The 18,128-nt window shown below is 34.9% G+C and overlaps 2 protein-coding genes across 2 annotated transcripts in view; both read right to left on the minus strand.

Moving 5' to 3' along the window:
* Nucleotides 1–14,812, minus strand: part of LOC150084466 (uncharacterized) — a 186,934-nt gene extending 172,122 nt beyond the window's left edge. The window contains exon 1 of the mRNA XM_090375237.1: nucleotides 13,403–14,812. Coding sequence (XP_090231363.1) covers nucleotides 13,403–14,774 — 1,372 coding nt within the window. The 5' untranslated portion in view covers nucleotides 14,775–14,812. The remainder of the gene's footprint in view (nucleotides 1–13,402) is intronic.
* The window catches only part of LOC150084467 (uncharacterized), a 199,009-nt gene continuing 195,689 nt past the window's right edge, over nucleotides 14,809–18,128 (minus strand). Inside the window, exons 13-14 of the mRNA XM_090376248.1 lie at nucleotides 14,874–16,003; nucleotides 14,809–14,820 (exon numbers count right to left, since the gene is read on the minus strand). Of these exons, the coding sequence (XP_090232374.1) occupies nucleotides 14,809–14,820; nucleotides 14,874–16,003 (1,142 nt within the window). The remainder of the gene's footprint in view (nucleotides 14,821–14,873; nucleotides 16,004–18,128) is intronic.

Genomic DNA, 18,128 nt, shown 5'->3' on the forward strand with positions numbered 1-18,128 from the left:
ATTTAATAAAAAATTTGAGCCTACAGGCCAGTAAGGCTCCTGGGGTTGATGGCATATACCCTATAATCTTAAGGGAGGCGGTAAGTGAGTGCATCAAACCATTGAGGCTAATTATGGATCACTGGACTCAGGAGTGATTCCGTTGGATTGGAAAAATGCCAATGTATCTCCAATACATAAGGGCAGTTCTAAGAGAAGTGGAAAATTATCTGCCGGTTAGTCTAAATTCAGTAGTAGGGAAGATCAAGGAGACAATGATGAAAGTTGGAATTCAGGATCATTTAGATAGAATGGAATCCTGAAGGATACTCAGCATGGTAAAGGGAAAATCATGTTTAACTAATCTGGTTGGCTATTTTGACGGGGTCACTCAAGAGCTGGACTTTGGGAATTATTTTGACACTGTTTATTTGGATTTCAGCAAAGCTTTTGACTCAGTCCTGCATGAGCTGTTACTTTATAAGCTGGAACAGGTTGGAATCACCTGGAAAATCCTTAGATGGATAGCTGGATGGCTTCAGGGCAGGAGGCAGAGAGTTGTGATAAATGGTTATTCCTCAGATTGGGTTGATGTAAGAAGTGGAGTTCCCCAAGGATCAGTATTAGGACCACTGTTGTTTTTGATTTTCATAAATGACATCGATGAAGAGATAGAGGGTGTGATGTCTAAATTTGCAGATGATGTAAAGATGATGCAGAGTTGTTAATGAATGCCGCCAAGCAGTGCTTCTTCAGAATGACCTAGATAGACTTCATGGATGGTCAGAAAAATGGCCGCTATGCTTTAATCCAGCAAAGTGTAAGGTATTGCACTTTGCTGGATTAAGCAGTAACTGGGGAACAGTAACCCCAAAAAAAAACTTATACACTTGGCAGAGTTGAACTAAAGTCAGTAGTAGAGGAAAGGGACTTAGGTGTTACCATATGGTCAGACTTTAAGTTCTCTGAGATTGTAGACAGGTTACAAGGAAAGTTCCATGGTGTCCTATCAATGATGTATTGAACAAGTGCAAGTAGAGGTAAGGACATCATAATCCCATTGTATAAGGCTATTATTAGACCACACTTGGAATACTGTGTTCAGGTATAGAGACCGCACCCAAAGACGGACATTGTGCTTCTTGAAAGGGTCCAGAGACGGGTAACTCGCCTGGTGAGATTGACAAAAGGGCATCCATTGGAGGAAAGACTTCGAACATGAGTTCCAGAGCTTGGAAACTAGGCATCTGAGAGGAGACTATTGAGGTGTTTAAGGCTCTGAGAAGCATAAGCAAAATGAATGAGGATGAAATTTTCACGGTTATAAATGACTCGAGAACAATTGGCCATAATTTCAAGTTACGGGTGGGGGGGGAGATGTTTAGACTGAATTGCAGGAAGTTTTATTTTAGCCAGCGAGTTATAAATTACTGGAATAAGTTGCCTACGTGGGTGGTAGAGGCTGACAGTTTGGGGAAATTCAAAGGTCAGCTGGATAATTACCTACGGGAGGAGGAAAACACTTAGCTTGTCCATTTCCTTTTCTCTTATTAATTATTATCTTATTATTATTATTTTATTCTTATCGATTTATTTATTATTTTTTTTTATTTTATTATTATTGTTATTTATTTATTATTATTATTTATTTATTATTATTATTGTTATTTATTTATTTATTTTTTTTTTTGGCTTGTACAGCATACGCCATAGTCTTCCTTGCACCATGTGGCCATTGCTAATATTAGTAATAAATACAAATAATTAGGTGCATGATGCACCAACCGACACCCACATTTACCGAGGTCCCCCTCCTGCTGGGAATTTTAACTTAAAGTTGGCCTTCAAATACATATTATCAGAAGAAAAGGGTGTTCTAATAGCAGCAAATAAATTATTTAATTCAAAGAAATATTTGAATAGATAAACTATTTCTCTATATTTACATAGGTACTAATTTGATTCAATTAAATCTTTCCCTACACATTAGTGTACAACAGAATTCTGCAATACAAGTAAAACAACGTTGTATTTCTGTTCCCTCCTATCTCTGTGCTCTGCTGCGGGCCATACTGTTATGAAAGTGTGAATGGGATATAGAGGAGGTCAAAAATAGATTTCAAATTAGATTGTCTCTGACAAGGAATACCAGAGCAGCCATATGCACAAATATCACCTCTGAGATGAAAGAAATCTTAGAATGAATAATTAGAGCAAATGTTTTGGGTAATTGCCAAAGAAACCAACAACTAGGATTTTATCAGAAAAAATAAGTGAGACTGGGCAGAATGTAGGTGAAAAGGGGCCTCACTAAGACTGGAACTGAGACCATATATATATTTGTGAAATGAATAAGAATGTTTTAGGAGGTTCAGATCTTTTTTCAGACAACTTTGCTCAATTAGTTTGGATATTCATGATGCTTTCAGTAGGAAAAAGTGAAGTTGGAAGGAAGAACACATGAATTAATGAATTTTTTTTAGATATGGTTTGTACACAACAAGAATATGCTCAGCTCCTTGACATAACATGGCCTTGACAATGCCTCCTGCATACACTATCGAAACCCCTCCAGTCACTAGCTAGCAGAGTAGAAGTGAGATTATATATTTGCTGATCTGGTTGCTTCCTAGAGTAACCAACAGGGTTGGTCTGGTGGACCAAACCTACTGACTGGCCTGCCAATACTATTTTAGAGCTGTGCCTTTGAAATTTTAGGAATTCTTGTTCTCAGCATAATGCTTATCATAACCTCAAAAGACTTCACTCATACTTCATGATGAAAGAGATTTGGCTGGAGTTTGCTCTGGAGACTAAATGTGGGTTTGATCGCTTCAAGTTTCCAATAAGCAAATTGGTGTTATTGTACTGGATGACGAGTCATTGATTGTAGCTTATTGTAGAGATTCATGTTATTAAAGAGAACAGCAGACCAATTTAAGAAAATTTCATGGAATGGGGAGAAGACACACTGTAGTTATAATTTAGGTGTGTGTGTGTGTGTGTGTGTGTGTGTGTGTGTGTGTGTGTGTGTGTGTGTGTGTGTGTGTGTGTGTGTGTGTGTGTGTGTGTGTGTGTGTACACCACTAAACACTTGCCAGCATTTCATTTACCACTTATACTACTACTGCTTATACACCCTAATAATGGCTTTATTTAAATATGTATTATATTCAAGAGTAAAATTCCAATAAAAATGTATATTGTATGCTACAAAAGAATAAATGCATAATAAAATCAAAAATAATAATAAATGCATAATAAAATCAAAAATAATAATAAATAACATGACGTTATATTATCCAACAAATTAAAGGTAACTTACTCGTGTATTTGCTAGCTATGTATAAAATGTGGTAAAAATTATCATTAGCAAAAACAAATTAGTATTAGTAGTGGCAAATGATGTAAGAAGACAAGCTTATAGAGCATCAGCAAAAAAAAAAAAAAAAAACTACCTGGGTTAGATATAAAGCTCAGGGTAAAATGAAGTGTTAAAAGCATCAAATATCAAAACAATGAATTTGTTTTAAAAAAAAATCAGAAAACTTTAGCCCCACTAGATCCACTGTCTAAAACAGTGGTGTCCAACCTACGGCCCACAGATAATTTTTATAAGGCCTGCACGGAAAGTGAACTATAACAGCATTGATGGCCACTGCGTGTAGAGGCACGCAAGCCTCCAGCTCGACTGTATCAAACATGTACATGTACACTAAATACAGTTATGTATTTTGATATAACTTGTTCATTGCACTGAAGTTTTGGTTTTTTTTAGGAGCATTAGCAACTAAGGCCATATTGCTCTGGAATATGCGGTGGTCATTCTCTGACCTTTCCGCATCCTCCGTATTTGGTGGTGACGGGCTCGAACCCCGGTCTAATCAAGAAGCGTGTGCTACGTACTGCTGCTCCTTCCCACCTGGCTACGGAGACGCCTCATTGCACTGAATTAATTATTAATTTGTATTGAATTAAAAAAAAAAAAAAAAAAAAAAAATCATTCTTAAAAATGTTCCAAAGGGGGAAAATTGATTTGGAGTGTTGTGTTTTTGATCCAAGGTGGACTGAAGACTATTTTTTCATTGGGTAAGACAAAAAAGCAGTGTTTGGTGTTTCAGGAGACTGTGTGAGTTTTTAAAGAATATAATTTAAAACAACAATGATTCCAGGCATAACTGTTATGATCAACATAAAGGAGTGTTGCAAAAAGAAAAATGTTACAAGTTACAAAACGAATTAAGAAAACAACAAAACAATGAAAAAGTATCAGTCAAGAAATTTATCTACTATAAGTGCCAGTTATCAAGTTGTACATTTGATTGCGCTTAAAATTAAACTGTTCATTGATGGTGAATTTGTTAAACGGAAATTTGTCTGAAGAGAGGAACAATGAAACAAGACGTTAGATTGTCTCGACAAGCAATTATTCAAATAGTACAAGATATTGGAAAGAATTTGTTCCAGCAACTTTTGCAAAACATAAAACACAATTAAATATTTTAGTATCACACTGGATGACAGTACTGATTTAAATGACACAGCCCAATCCCTCATCTTCATACATGGAATTGATCATAATTTTGTAATAGTTGAAGATTTAGTGGATCTACAGCGTATGCATGGAACAACTGCAGGTGAAATCTTTTTGAAAATTTCTGCCAAAATTTTAAAAGTTAGGATTAAATATTAAAAACCTGGTAGGAGTCACAACTGGCGGTACAAAAAATATGATTTGTAAAAACACTGGGCTTATGGGTAGAATAACAAAGAAAATGGTAGATATCAGTGCTGAACCTCAGATTGGAATTCACTGCATTATGCACCAAGAAGCTCTCTGTGGGAATATATTGGATCTCCAACACGTTATGAATGTGGTTATATGAACTGTACCGTAAATTTTATAAGATCATATGGCCTTAATGTGGCTGTTCAATTATCACGGAGTGTTTCAACACAGAAAATGGGAAACCAATAAAACAACTATCAAATATGGAGTGGCTTTTTGATCTTGCAATTCATACATGCAGTTCTAGTCATTTAAATGCTGTTAATTTAAAAGTAAAAGGGAAAGGAAAATTGGTCTGATTTGTTTAGTGACATCAAATAATTTCAGAATAAGTTATTATTTAAATCCCAAATTGAGCAAGACAATTTAGTTCACTTTGAATGTCATACTGAGCTAAAGGAGAAACACATTTCCAAAGAATCATTGTCTTTTGTTATTAATTACTTTTTGACAATTTTGAAAGTGGATTTTCTGATATAAAATCCCATGAAAAAGACAAAAGCTTTTGTTTGAAAATCCATTTACTTCTAACTGCTGAAAACTACAATCCCAGATTGCAACTTCAAATTATTGGTCTTCAAGCCAAAACATGATTCAAAAATAAGTATATGGACTGTGAAGATAAACTATTTGAATTCTACAAGTCTCTTCCACTGAAGATTTTCTGCTAATAAAAGAAAATGCCATGAAAATGGCTTTTTTTCAAACACAAGTTGGGATCAACGTGTGTTTGCAAGCAGATTTTTTCATTCGTAAAATCAAATAAATATTTAAAAAAGAAACAGAATAACAGATGAGCATTTTTTATGAAAACCCCAAACACGAGAGGTATTAGAAATATGAATGAAGGAAGGTTGCTCCAGAAAATGGAAGTTGAATGAATAAACAAGGAAGATAAAAAGTTGGTTCTGTGAGTTTGAAGTTGGACAGTAAGTGGATGTTGGCAGCATGTGTCCAGACTGTTTGGCAAGAGAGAGTGGGAATTATATAAGGCAATTCAGAAGAACAGTGCCCATGGAAGCATCTGTAGAAAAGGCATGCAGCAGAAACAGTATGTCTATGAGACAGAGAGTGAAGAGACTGTTAGATATAAGTCATTAATTAACCTAACTGCCCTCTTCTGAATGGAAACTAGATGCCCCAGATGTGGGAACGATATTCCATGGTAGGGTGGATTTGTGATTTGTAAAGAATGAACAGCTGTTTGGAAGAAAAGTAATGCCGAGAGGCGTTAGATGCAGAGGAAGAAATATTTGTAATGTGCTTGTGTGTTTAGAGAGTTTAGAAGTCAGGTAATCCTCAAAAGAGATATATCATCTTGCCTAGAAATCGGAGTGTCAACAAAGATAAGCATAGGAGCAGAAGAAAAACCTTTTTGCGAGATATATGACAAGACAGAGTTTTAGAAGGAGTGAAATCAACTAAGTTGTCTTTGCCTCACTGGAGAATTACTTGGAGATCGGCATTTAAAGAATTGGTTGCGGATATTCGAGAGGTTTTAGCTGATTGAGCAGGGTGAGGTTTCTCAAACTGGAATGCAATGTGCTATCATCAGCAAAACTATGGATAGGATTTCCGGTCAATCGAAGAAGATCATTAATATACAAGAGGAAAAGAGTGAGGGAAAGAACTGAACCTTGGAGGACACCGGCATTAGTGGAGAAGTTAGAAGACAGAGAGCCATCTACCATCACCCTCAGAGAGCGGTCAGAGAAAAAACTGGATAACCAATTACAAAACACAGTTGGCAAACCATAAGATGGAAGCTTGTTTAGAAGACCTTTATGCCAAACATGATCGAAAGTCTTTGAGATGTCAAGAGCAACTGCTTGTGTTTCACCGAACTTTTCCATTGAATTTATCCATCAATGGGTAACATAAGAATATCACCAGTGGATCGACACTGACGGAATCATACTGGCTATCGTTGATCAGATGGAAGGTTTCTAGATAGTTTAAGAGTTGAGGGTTAATTTATTTCTCCATTACTTTAGAAAGAGTAGAAATAACTGCAATGAGACAATAACTGGATGGGAACAATTTGTTGCCCTTTTTTTGGAACTGGCTGGACATGAGCAAATTTCCAAGTAGAAGGAATTAGAAAGTGAAGTAGAAAGTGAAAAAGGTGGCAAAGAACAAGAATAAGTTCAGGAGCTCAGGTTTTGAGAACAAGTGGAGAAATCCTTTAGGACCTGGAGCTCCATTGAGAAATACCATCAGGACATAATCTTTATTATGTATTGAGGTTGCGTCACAAATTTGCAACCAAATTTTGAACAGTTATCAAAGTTTTGTTATCTATCTATATTTATCAAAAACATTTTCCTCCTAGTGATATTTATTCAAGCCAATGGGAAAAGAGGACGAGGCAATTACGTCACTACAAATGCAATTAATTATTGACAACTGCCTCCATAACGTTCACCAACCTTGTGCACGTAAAGTAATGTTTTTTGTATAAAAAAATTGAATGGCAAATGCCTAAAAAACGGTACTCACCTTGTATAAATCTGCAATGAATTTATTGGTAAATGGTGGCTGAATTTAGTTTGGAAGAAGCATTAAAAAGAACTAAGGCAAAGAATGGGGTAAAAATATTTTTAAACAAATTTTAAAATGAGCGCAAGGAAGTAGAAGTGCAGATCTCCAATCCTTCGTTGTCATAAAAAGGTTGACGGACGCGAATGAAAGAAAAGAGAAGACCGGTGGTGCCAATAGTCGTTGCGAGAGACTTTCGTTAAATGAACCGTCATCAGTTGGCAAATGGAAGAGAAGTGAGCTCGTGTTGTATTTAAAGTTGGTCTATACTCCCGTGATGCTCTTTTTGACACGTGGGAACTTTAGCTGCAAGAGGTTCCAAGCCGGTGAGAGGTTGAAGGGAAGTTTTGCGTTAATAATATTGAGATCGGAATGGTGTCGGTACCATTCGATGGTGAGGGCTTCATATTGAAGAATTCTGTAGCTTGATCTAAGTTTAATAATAGTGATGGCAGAGTCAATAAGGCGGGTGTGGTTGTGAGCATGGGTTGTTAACTCAGTGCAGTATTGACTTGTCCTGAAACTGTTGAAGTGGTAGTATGCGCGGGTGTTGGAAGTTGTGGAGGAACCGAATTTGGTGGTAGTGCTGCCGACGTAACATGTGTCGCAGTTTGGTTGGCATTTTATGAGATATATTATATTATTGAGATCATTGATGGGATACCTGTTACATCGGCAGCACTACCACCAAATTCGGTTCCTCCACAACTTCCAACACCCGCGCATACTACCACTTCAACTGTTTCAGGACAAGTCAATCCTGCACTGAGTTAACAACCCATGCTCAAAACCACAACCACACCACCCTTATTGACTCTGCCATCACTATTATTAAACTTAGATCGAGCTACAGAATTCTTCAATATGAAGCCCTCACCATCGAATGGTACCGACACCATTCCGATCTCAATATTATTAACGCAAAACTTCCCTTCAACCTCTCACTGGCTTGGAACCTCTCGCAGCTCAAGTTCCCACGTGTCAAAAAGAGCATCACGAGAGTATAGACCAACTTTAAATACAACACGCGCTCACTTCTCTTCCATTTACCAACTGATGACGGTTCATTTAACGAAAGCCTCTCGCAACGACTATTGGCACCACCGGTCTTCTCTTTTATTTCATTCTTTCATTCGCGTCCTTCAACCTTTTTATGACAACGAAGGATTGGAGATCTGCACTTCTACTTCCTTGCGCTCATTTTAAAATTTGTTAAAAATATTTTTACCCCATTCTCTGCCTTAGTTCTTTTTAATGCTTCTTCCAAACTAAATTCAGCCACCATTTACCAATAAATTTATTGCAGATTTATACAAGGTGAGTACCGTTTTTTAGGCATTTGCCATTCAATTTTTTTAGTAAGTTTGTCACAGTATTATAAGACTACTATAATTTCATTATTGTTTTTTGTATATTAATGAATATTGTATATTTGTAAATACTGTGGTTTAGTACTTTGTAAATATTTTAAATATTTGTATAGTTTGTAAATATTTCCATTAAATATTTTAGTCCTGTTCTTTCTGATGCAACAATATTCCTCATGTATTATGGAACCCAAAGCAAAATGATTTTTCCACGTGACCTATGTAAACGCAGGAAATAATTACATAGTGATATTTGCTAAAGTCCAGAATAGTATACACCGACAGGTACAGTACTTCGAGGGTGCCTGCATAGCCATGTGGGAGGGAGGCAGCAGTGCGTAGCACACACTTCTTGATTAGACCAGGGTTCGAGCCTGTGACCACCAAATACGGAAAGGTCAGGGAATGACTACCGCATATCCCTGGAGCAATATGGCCTTAGTTGCTAATGCTCCTAAAAAAAAAAAAAAAACCTACTTCGATGAAAGCGAGGAAGCCGGCAAATTGACAGGTAAAGGAACCTCCCTTTTTGGATTTGTTTTGGGTCGTCGAGGATGGGGGACTTAGCTTAGGTAGGGTGTTTATCCCTCCATCCTGTTTTAAAATGGGAAAATGAGTTCCCGATTTAAAAACAGCAGCAAATGTGGGGAAAAGCAGTGGCATCTGGCAACCACTGCTTTCCCACTGTTTTGCTTGCCGCCATGTTGGAGGATGTACACCGTTCTGGAGATTTACGATGATATTTATTTGACCTTGAGAATGTTGCGCACTACAAATGCACAGATAAATAATCACATAGGTCATTTCCTGATTAGATATTAACCAATGTGTGTTGCTTTTACGTAGAAAAGATTTGACTTACTCCGTATACCTGTATATTTTACATAGAAAATGTGAGTGGGGGACAAAGCCCCCTAGTCTAAATTAACAAAATTTTCGAATATTTCAATTTTAGGTTTATCATAATATTTATTTATTCACCTTAATATTGAAAAGCAGTGATCGTTTTCAAGTTGTAAACTTTCAAAAGTGAGCATTTAAAAGCAAAAGTAATTTTTTTAAACAAGTATTTAAACAAGTATTTTTTTAAACAAGTATTTAAGTATTTAAAACAAAAACAAACAAAAGTAAGTCATGTTTTTATAATTTTAATTAAATCTGAAATATAAATCACTGACATAGATTTGTTGCACATAAAAGTGCTGGGAATTTGCATTTTTTTATATATAGCCTGAAAAGAAAAAAATGGTAAACCAAAAATAGAAACTCCTTTTACGTGTAAAAAGATCTAATCACACTGAGCAGCCCGCGAAACAAATCTAACTTTCAATATGGCCCCTGTACGGGAAAAGGTTGGCCACCACTGGTCTAAAGAGTTAATGTGATAAGTATTTAAGCATTATTGTAGCAACTATTTATTGCTTACAGGGCCAAGAAAGTTTATAGTATACAGAAAATTCAGCAAGCAGATTTGACTTCAGTAGTTTTCTTGTAATATCTGTCACGCACAATGTACTTTTCTAGTTAAATATAGCCTAGAAAGTAACATTATATTTAATATATAGACTAGTTATATCTGAGTGAGAAATAGCATATGCATGATAAAAGAACTCGCCGAATACTATGCAATTTTTTGTTCGGCTAATTGAATGCATACAGTTTTGCAAAAAAGTACTCGTCAAATAACTGCTCCAACAAAATTTGTTAGTTATATTTTTATTTAATTTTTATTTAACTATAGTTTTGAACAGAGACTGAAGCACAGTGCAGCACACATCTGTGATTGCGATTTTATTTCTGAGAACTGAAATTATGCAGATGAATTACAGCATATACATTAATTAAACAAGATAGATAAGGTAGACTCAGCCCCCGACACAAGTACACTTTATGCTGCAAAGTGAGTTATTTATAAATCAGGCACCTAGCAGCATCTGCCAGACGTGTCTGGCACATGCTGGTAGGCAAAAATAATTTTCTCCTTTTCTTTTAGACTATTTACAACCTTGGCATTAGAAATGCCTATGGTGGTGGTTGTTGTTATTTGGTTTTTAGGAGCATTAGCAACTGAGGCCATATTGCTCCGGGGATATGTGGTGGTCATGGGCTTGAACCCCAGTCTAATCAAGAAGCGTATGCTACGCACTGCTGCTCCTGCCCACCTGGCTACAGAGAAATGCCTATGGCTTAGCTAGAATCATCCTTCTGGTAGTCCACTATGGTTCATTTCCAAAATGGAACATTTTGAAAATGGTTGGCAAAATAAAGTTGCACATAACATTCTCAATATGTTTGGGAGTAACGACCTAAATATGTACATGTAAGGTATGCTGGCATAATATTTAAGAGAAATAAGTAAAATGCTTTGTTCAAGCCAAGAGAGACAACAAATGAACAGATTTTCTGCATGAATGAGAATAACATGTCTAGAATTATTAGCTTGCTTGGCCTGTCTAGAATTGTTTTTACCAGAAGATTGTAATTCAGAAGTTTTTTTTTCTTGAGTTCATCAATTTGCTTTCTTTCAAAACTTTTGGTTCATGAAAATAGATCAGAACACGAGTCATTGCCACTCACTAGTGAATCACTTATAGTACTTTTCAATTTGGTAATACTGAAGAATGTTCATATTGCTTTTCTCATCATGAATAAACCAGACCTATCAAAGACAGCCAACATAACAAACACATGCTTCAAATTTTTTTTTTTACTTTAGTAGCATGCATCAGTTGAGATTGTTTAGTGCTTCTAACTAGTAATAAATTTTCACCAAGTACTTATCTACTTTCACAGAAGAGCATGCAGATCCTTTTTCAGGCACACATTAATAAGACATGTTGGTTAGACAACTTCTGCAGCCGAGACCAGCTAATTTTGTAAAATTGGGCAAATGGATTTGTCCAATTTTATGAAATTAGCAGGTCTTGGCTACACAAGTTGTCTGTCCAATAAGTCTAGTAAAAGGTTGACACCATAGGATTCCCATAATGATTTTTACACTATGACAAATTAATAAGATGACAAGGACAGCCTATTACCACCAAATACTCAATACCCCTAACACTACAGTTTGTAGGCCTGCCATAACAGGCACATCATTAACACTAGTCTAGGCAGTGTTTGATGAAATGACACATGCTTCCAGGTTGTTCAGAAGATGCTGAATGCTGTACTATGTGTATTTACCTTCCAATGCTGTCACTGAGAGTACACTGCTTTCGATTTGACAAAACTTTTTATTAAAAAAAAGTCACCACAATGGGATTTAACTTGGAATCACAATGATTATTCCCATCTATATCAACTGAAAATGGCCCATTTCCGAACTTCCGGGTAACACAGCCTAATTTTTTAAAAAGTCATCACTACCTCTTCTTTCCTTATCCATACAATTCCACTAACAATGCCTGTTGTTTTTCTGTCTTACATAGCCACATTTTTTGCTATTTCACTAATGTAAAACAGATTTCAGAACAACACATCTGCAAGATAAGCACAACTCAGGAAGACAAAAACTAAAAATTTGGCAATGCATGGCTTCATCACCATAATAAAATGCAGCATTTGTTTTGTATTTCTTCCTATGCACAGGCATACTTATTCATATTTCCCCACAAAGTAAAATTTTAAAATAACATCCACCTACAGTATACAAGGCAAATGTTAGCTTTTTCAAATTTTACAATATACGGAAAATTTTAGCTTCAGATTACAAATGATATTTTCAATCTATAAATTTTTTTATAGATTGAAATAGAGATATGAATTATTAGCCCTTATGCATGCTGTATAATGATTTCACAAGAATTAGTTCAACAGAAATTAAAGTTGGAGAATACAAGTATAGCCATGAATGCATTAACAGCATTGCATTATGTAATCTGTGATGGTAATTTTATTTTTATTTTATTTTATTTTTAATAAAAATAAAACATTTTTGGATTAATGATCATATAGATAAAATATCAGGACAGATAAATTAGAATATGTATGACTGCTATAACGATTATGGCTAAGAATAATTAGAGTGTAAAAATTTTAGTACAAATCAACAGTGCTTTTACATCGTATCCAGGATGTGAACAAAACTTTTTTTCTCTAAAAACGCAGGTAAACTTAACTAACCTGTATGACATTTATAAAATGTGGTTTAACACCTGATTTTAATTATAAGTTAAATATTTCCGTGATTAGCATTAGAATAAAATCTCTTGCATTTCTCATTATTAGCAGCAAAATTTAACCTTTATTAATTATGATGAAGTGGGCACACCTCATTCTAGATTAAATTTCATCATGTATATCTCAATAAAAGTTTCAAAATGGCATACCCAGACTTCTGGTGTAAACTGCTTCATTATAACATTATTTTCAGTTTCTAATATTTAACAACCAACTTCAAGCATTTCCTTGAAAACAGCAGCTTATTCTAAATTTTGTATTAACTACTATAAGTATTAAATATTCAATCTGTGATATTTATATTATAAACAAACAATCATGTAAACAATCAATCTCAACATAAATGTTGAGAATGAAAGTGAGGATATTATTTCAGCCAATATGGCTTGTTTGTTGTTTGTTTAGGGATTTATTAGGCACATCAGCAACTATGGCCATAGTGTGCCAGCCAATATGGTATTTGCATTTAGTATTTCAGTTTAATGTCCAAATAATCACAGGGCATTTTTCAGATAAAGGTACAAAAAATATTTAACAAAAAGCTTACCTAGTAAATTTTCTTTACTTGGTAGTATACATGAAATGTTTACAGGTGTGCTGTCACCACTCCTATCATTCTTGTCCTTATTATATACAAGGTTACTCACAGAAAGACTTGAATTTTCAGGATGGTAAAGAGCACTATAATTAGCACCAATTGGTCTATCAGCAGAGGTATTTAAGGGTGGAGTGTTTGTTTGGGACTGTGTAAACAATTCTGGTTGAACTTCAATGACAATAATATCTTCAGCAGATCCTTTCTGATTACTATTCTCTTTAATTATTTTATTAGAAGTTTTTTTATTCTTCACAGACTTCTTTATTTGTCTATTATTACTGCCGCTATGCTTAGTGTCTTTGGCTGAAACAGAAATATTCTTGTTCACCTCCACAGGTTTACAATAAAAACTGCCGGACATACCTGGCGAAGTTGGAACAGAAGTGTTATTTTCTGTAGAATGGGATAAACTAGTCCTGCTTGAAGCATATAAGGAATGATCATTTTGAACATAATTTAACGAAAGTTTAATCTCAGCGGGTTTGGATACAATAGTTTGTTCAATGCTAGATGATCTTTCCTTTCGACTTTTCTTTGATTGTTTTTTGGTTGTCTTTTTATTGTTGGCACTTGAAGATGGATATGAATTAACCACAGTGGGGGAACTTGATTTTGTCTCTTGCAAATCACTAACTAAACCAGAAATATCACATGGCGTTAGCTGCACTTTAAGACTACGGTTTAAAATTTGAGTCATTGTAATATTACTTCCAGGTAACACAGAGTATGATTTTTTATATACTTCCTTTGAATTTATAAAGTCAACTGAAGGCTCTGATTTCTTTTCAACTTTTTTTTCTAATTCCACATCTGTCTTCTTTGGAGCTGTTGTTGAAACCTTATTAATTCCAGATGGTGGACATTCTGCTGAAGGGAAGGAGTTGATTTCTTTACCTCCTTTAGGTGGGATTTTTTGTTTAATCGGATTTACAGAAATCTTAGAGCCAAACTGCTCTGAAGATATATGAGGATGTTTACTCTCATGTATACTATTATCAAAAGTAATCACAGTAATAGTTTCATTATCAGCAGAAATGCTTTTATCAGAAGCTTTGTTGCAAGGTTCTATTGCTAAATTCAATTCCACCTGCTTTGGAACTGCAGACTTATGAGATGAGTCTGCTTCAGAAGAAGCAGACTCAGTAACAGCCTTTGAACTCCTAGATGTGTCAGCACTGTTAACACAATCTTCATATACTTCTTGAGGCCTGCAAGAGCTCCCAAGATGTTTCTTGGATATATCCTTGACTTCAGAACCTACAGAATAACTTTTTTTCTTTTTATTATCAGCATCAGGCACACTTTGTAAATGATTTTCCATATCTATCACTTGTTGAATTACAGAATAAAGAACATCATGTATATCTCTGTCAAGAAATTGATATTTTGTATATAAATGATCAATGTTGTTTATATACACATCTTCACTATCAAAAAATGAAGGAATTCTTTCTGATGGTCTGGTTTCCAGGAATTCTTTACTGCTTTTAATTAGATTATCACACATAGAGGAGGATTTAATAGGTGAAGTAACTACTTTTTCAATTAACGAGTACAATACATCAGACACAACACAGGGAATTTCACTACCACCATTACCACCATCACCTTTCACATTATTTAAAACACTATTTTCGCATGATGTCTGCATATTTTCAATGTTTACATTTTGGTTATCACTGGAACTTATCAAGTTATGAATAGAAAATACCTCACATGCAGATTTTCTTTTTATTTTGCACAATTTATTTCTCGACTGTTGTAACTTCTTTAATGCAACATTTAGCTTATTTCTAGAGTCATTGCAATTGGCAGTATTATCAGAATTTGATATATTCAAAGAAAGATTTTCACCTGAACTCTCACATACATGCTTGTTGACATCAGTTAATCCCAAAATTTCAGAATTGTTATCATTTGGAATGGAGCAACAAACCTTTTTTAATGGAGACTTAATGTGCTTTTCTTTTTCCTCTTTTGAAAAATTAGAATTTTCAGAAACTGGAGAGATTTTCATATCATCAACCAATGTCTCAGTTTCATCTGAATGCTTTACTTCATCATTGTCATTCTCGTGGGATTTTAAATTATTCTGGTGGTTTTTAACGGTTCCCAATGGAGAGTCACAAAGCGAAATCTTCACAGGGCATTCTACACACTGCTCGTCTTCTTTAATAGAAGCACTATTCTCACCATTTTGACTTGGTTCAATGTTTATACAATTTACTTCTATACTTCCTGTGACTTCAGAATTATCATCATCGACCTGGGGCAATGTACACAAAGAAATTTTTTCATCTGTATTTAGTTTCTTAATATTAGATGGACAGTCTTCTCCTGTAGTTACAAATGGTTCATTGGGAGCCGATGTTTCATCATTTGTTCCATGACATTCTTGAGTACTATCAGAAGTGTTTTCATTTTCTGCTTGTGACGTTACACTGTTGGTTTTTACATCAGATGCCGAGGTGATTACAGGAAAGTTGTCTTCAGTTTCACTATGGTTCCCTTGGACTGTTTCAGGAAACTGCATTGGTCTCCCAGGATCAACTGCAATAATACATTTTACACATGAAAAACATCTTTAACACACAAAAAATTAATAAATACATTCTTTAAAATCAATTTGCATTTATATTAAGAGGATTAGTTTGCAATGCATTTTATTATGATTATAAAGACAAAATACAAATAAATTTCATTTCCTGTAGCATTTCAGTTTCATAATTTTTGCAATTATCTATGATTTGTAATATCACTCCAAATATTGTTATCTTAATATTTATTATCATCCAATATTTTAGTTATGTAAAATATGCAAGTAATGGATCTAGGAATTAAAAAAAAAAAAAAAGTGCGCATGCGCACACACTTTATGCTACATAACACGCATTTAGAAAGAATACTTTGGAAAACACCAACAAAAAGATATGCATGCTTGCTGAGGCTATTTTATCTCCTCTGCTGCTAGCAACATAAGGGTTGCAAAAATCTATAAAATAAAGTCGATAAAAGAAATTTCAGCAACTTGTTTGAGACATTCCTTTTCCTTGTAGTTGCATAAGAAACTCCAATTAGTGGAAAAGCACAACTTAATAAAATCAGATAAAAATAAATGCCAAACAAACGAAGCAGGAAATAAAAATCTCTAATATGTAAAAGATATATATGTTTACTGAGATAGGTAAAAGATATATAAGCTCACCTGACACATTTCACATATTAGAATCACTCGGAAACAACGCAATTCATAATAAATCTACTAGTGGCCGCCATTTAATAAGTGCCACTTACAAAAAAAAAAAAAAAAAAAAAAGTTAAATACATCAGCTTATTTATGAAATGAAAAGGATGCACCCCACCTCTGTCCACGTTTCCACAGGTTGTTGTTGTTACTTAGTCATTAGGAGTACAGTAAACCCCCGCTATTCGCAGTATCTGTATTCGGGGTTTCGCGTATTCGCGGACGCTGATTTAATATAAAATGAAACCTAAAAAATGTGAATTTTAAAGCACCATGAACATTTTCCGCCATAAAAAAATATGGATGTGGCTAAAATTATCTTTCCCGGTCAAAACAGCGCTCAGTGGTTGGGGGGAGAGGGGTGACAAAATCCAGGCATGGATGTTTCTCGCTAATCCTTGTTCAGTATGTGTTATGCACTTGTCATGGAAGGTTTCGTCGTTTGCTTTCAATTTATATGCTTATAAATTGAATAAATATATCAATTTATAAATTGACATGCTTACAAAAGTGATAAATTTACCGTTTTGAACTGTAAAACAACTTTTTAGAGTTTATTAACTGAAGAAAGTGACTTTATTGTGGACAAGTTCTTTCTAACCCGTACAAAAATATGGCTACGAATAACAAGGGAAATGTGAGAAGATCAAAGAAGGTGATGACATTAGCAAATAAAATTGAGTTATTAGACAATTTCTAATGGTGAAAGTGTCTCCTCAGTGGCAAAACATTATAAAATCAATGTCAACGGTACGATCAATCTAGAAATCGGAAGAAAAAATCCCCCGTAGTGTTCGTGAAAACGCGCTAATTGATTCAAAAATTTGCTCTGTAACTCGTGATGTTAATTAGAAAAAATGGAAAAAGCTTTAAATCTGTGGATAGAAGACCGAACTCCAAATAAAATTCCGTTAAGTTCACTCATTATTCGTGAAAAGGCAAAACTCCTTTATCAACACTTTAGCGAAACTGGTGATAGCACTGGCGGGATAAGTTTTTTTAGCTAGCAAAGGCGCTGGTTTGAAAGATTTGTTTGAAATTTCTAATAAATATTACATTTAATATTAAATTGTTTCTTATTTTCATTTCGATGCCATATGCTTGCATTTCACTATGTACATAGTCATATTATGAAGATACATATAATACATACATAGACAAAATTTTAGACTAGTTTTTCTTATATATTTCATACTTTGGAACGGAACTCCTTTATTACTATGGGAGCCATAACTCAGTATTCGCATTTTCGGTATTCGCGGCATTTCTCAGGAACGTAACCCCCGCGAATATCGGGGGTTTACTGTATTAGCAACTAAGGCCATATTGCTCTGGGGATATGTGGTGGTCATTCCCTGACCTTTCCGCATCCTCCGACCACAGGTTGCAGCATATACACCGGATTCCTATGTCATTAGCCTGGGATTTAGG

Source organism: Mastigoproctus giganteus, chromosome 6 (genome assembly GCF_048544385.1).
Source record: "Mastigoproctus giganteus isolate SK-2022 chromosome 6, ASM4854438v1, whole genome shotgun sequence".
Lineage (NCBI taxonomy): Eukaryota > Metazoa > Arthropoda > Arachnida > Uropygi > Thelyphonidae > Mastigoproctus > Mastigoproctus giganteus.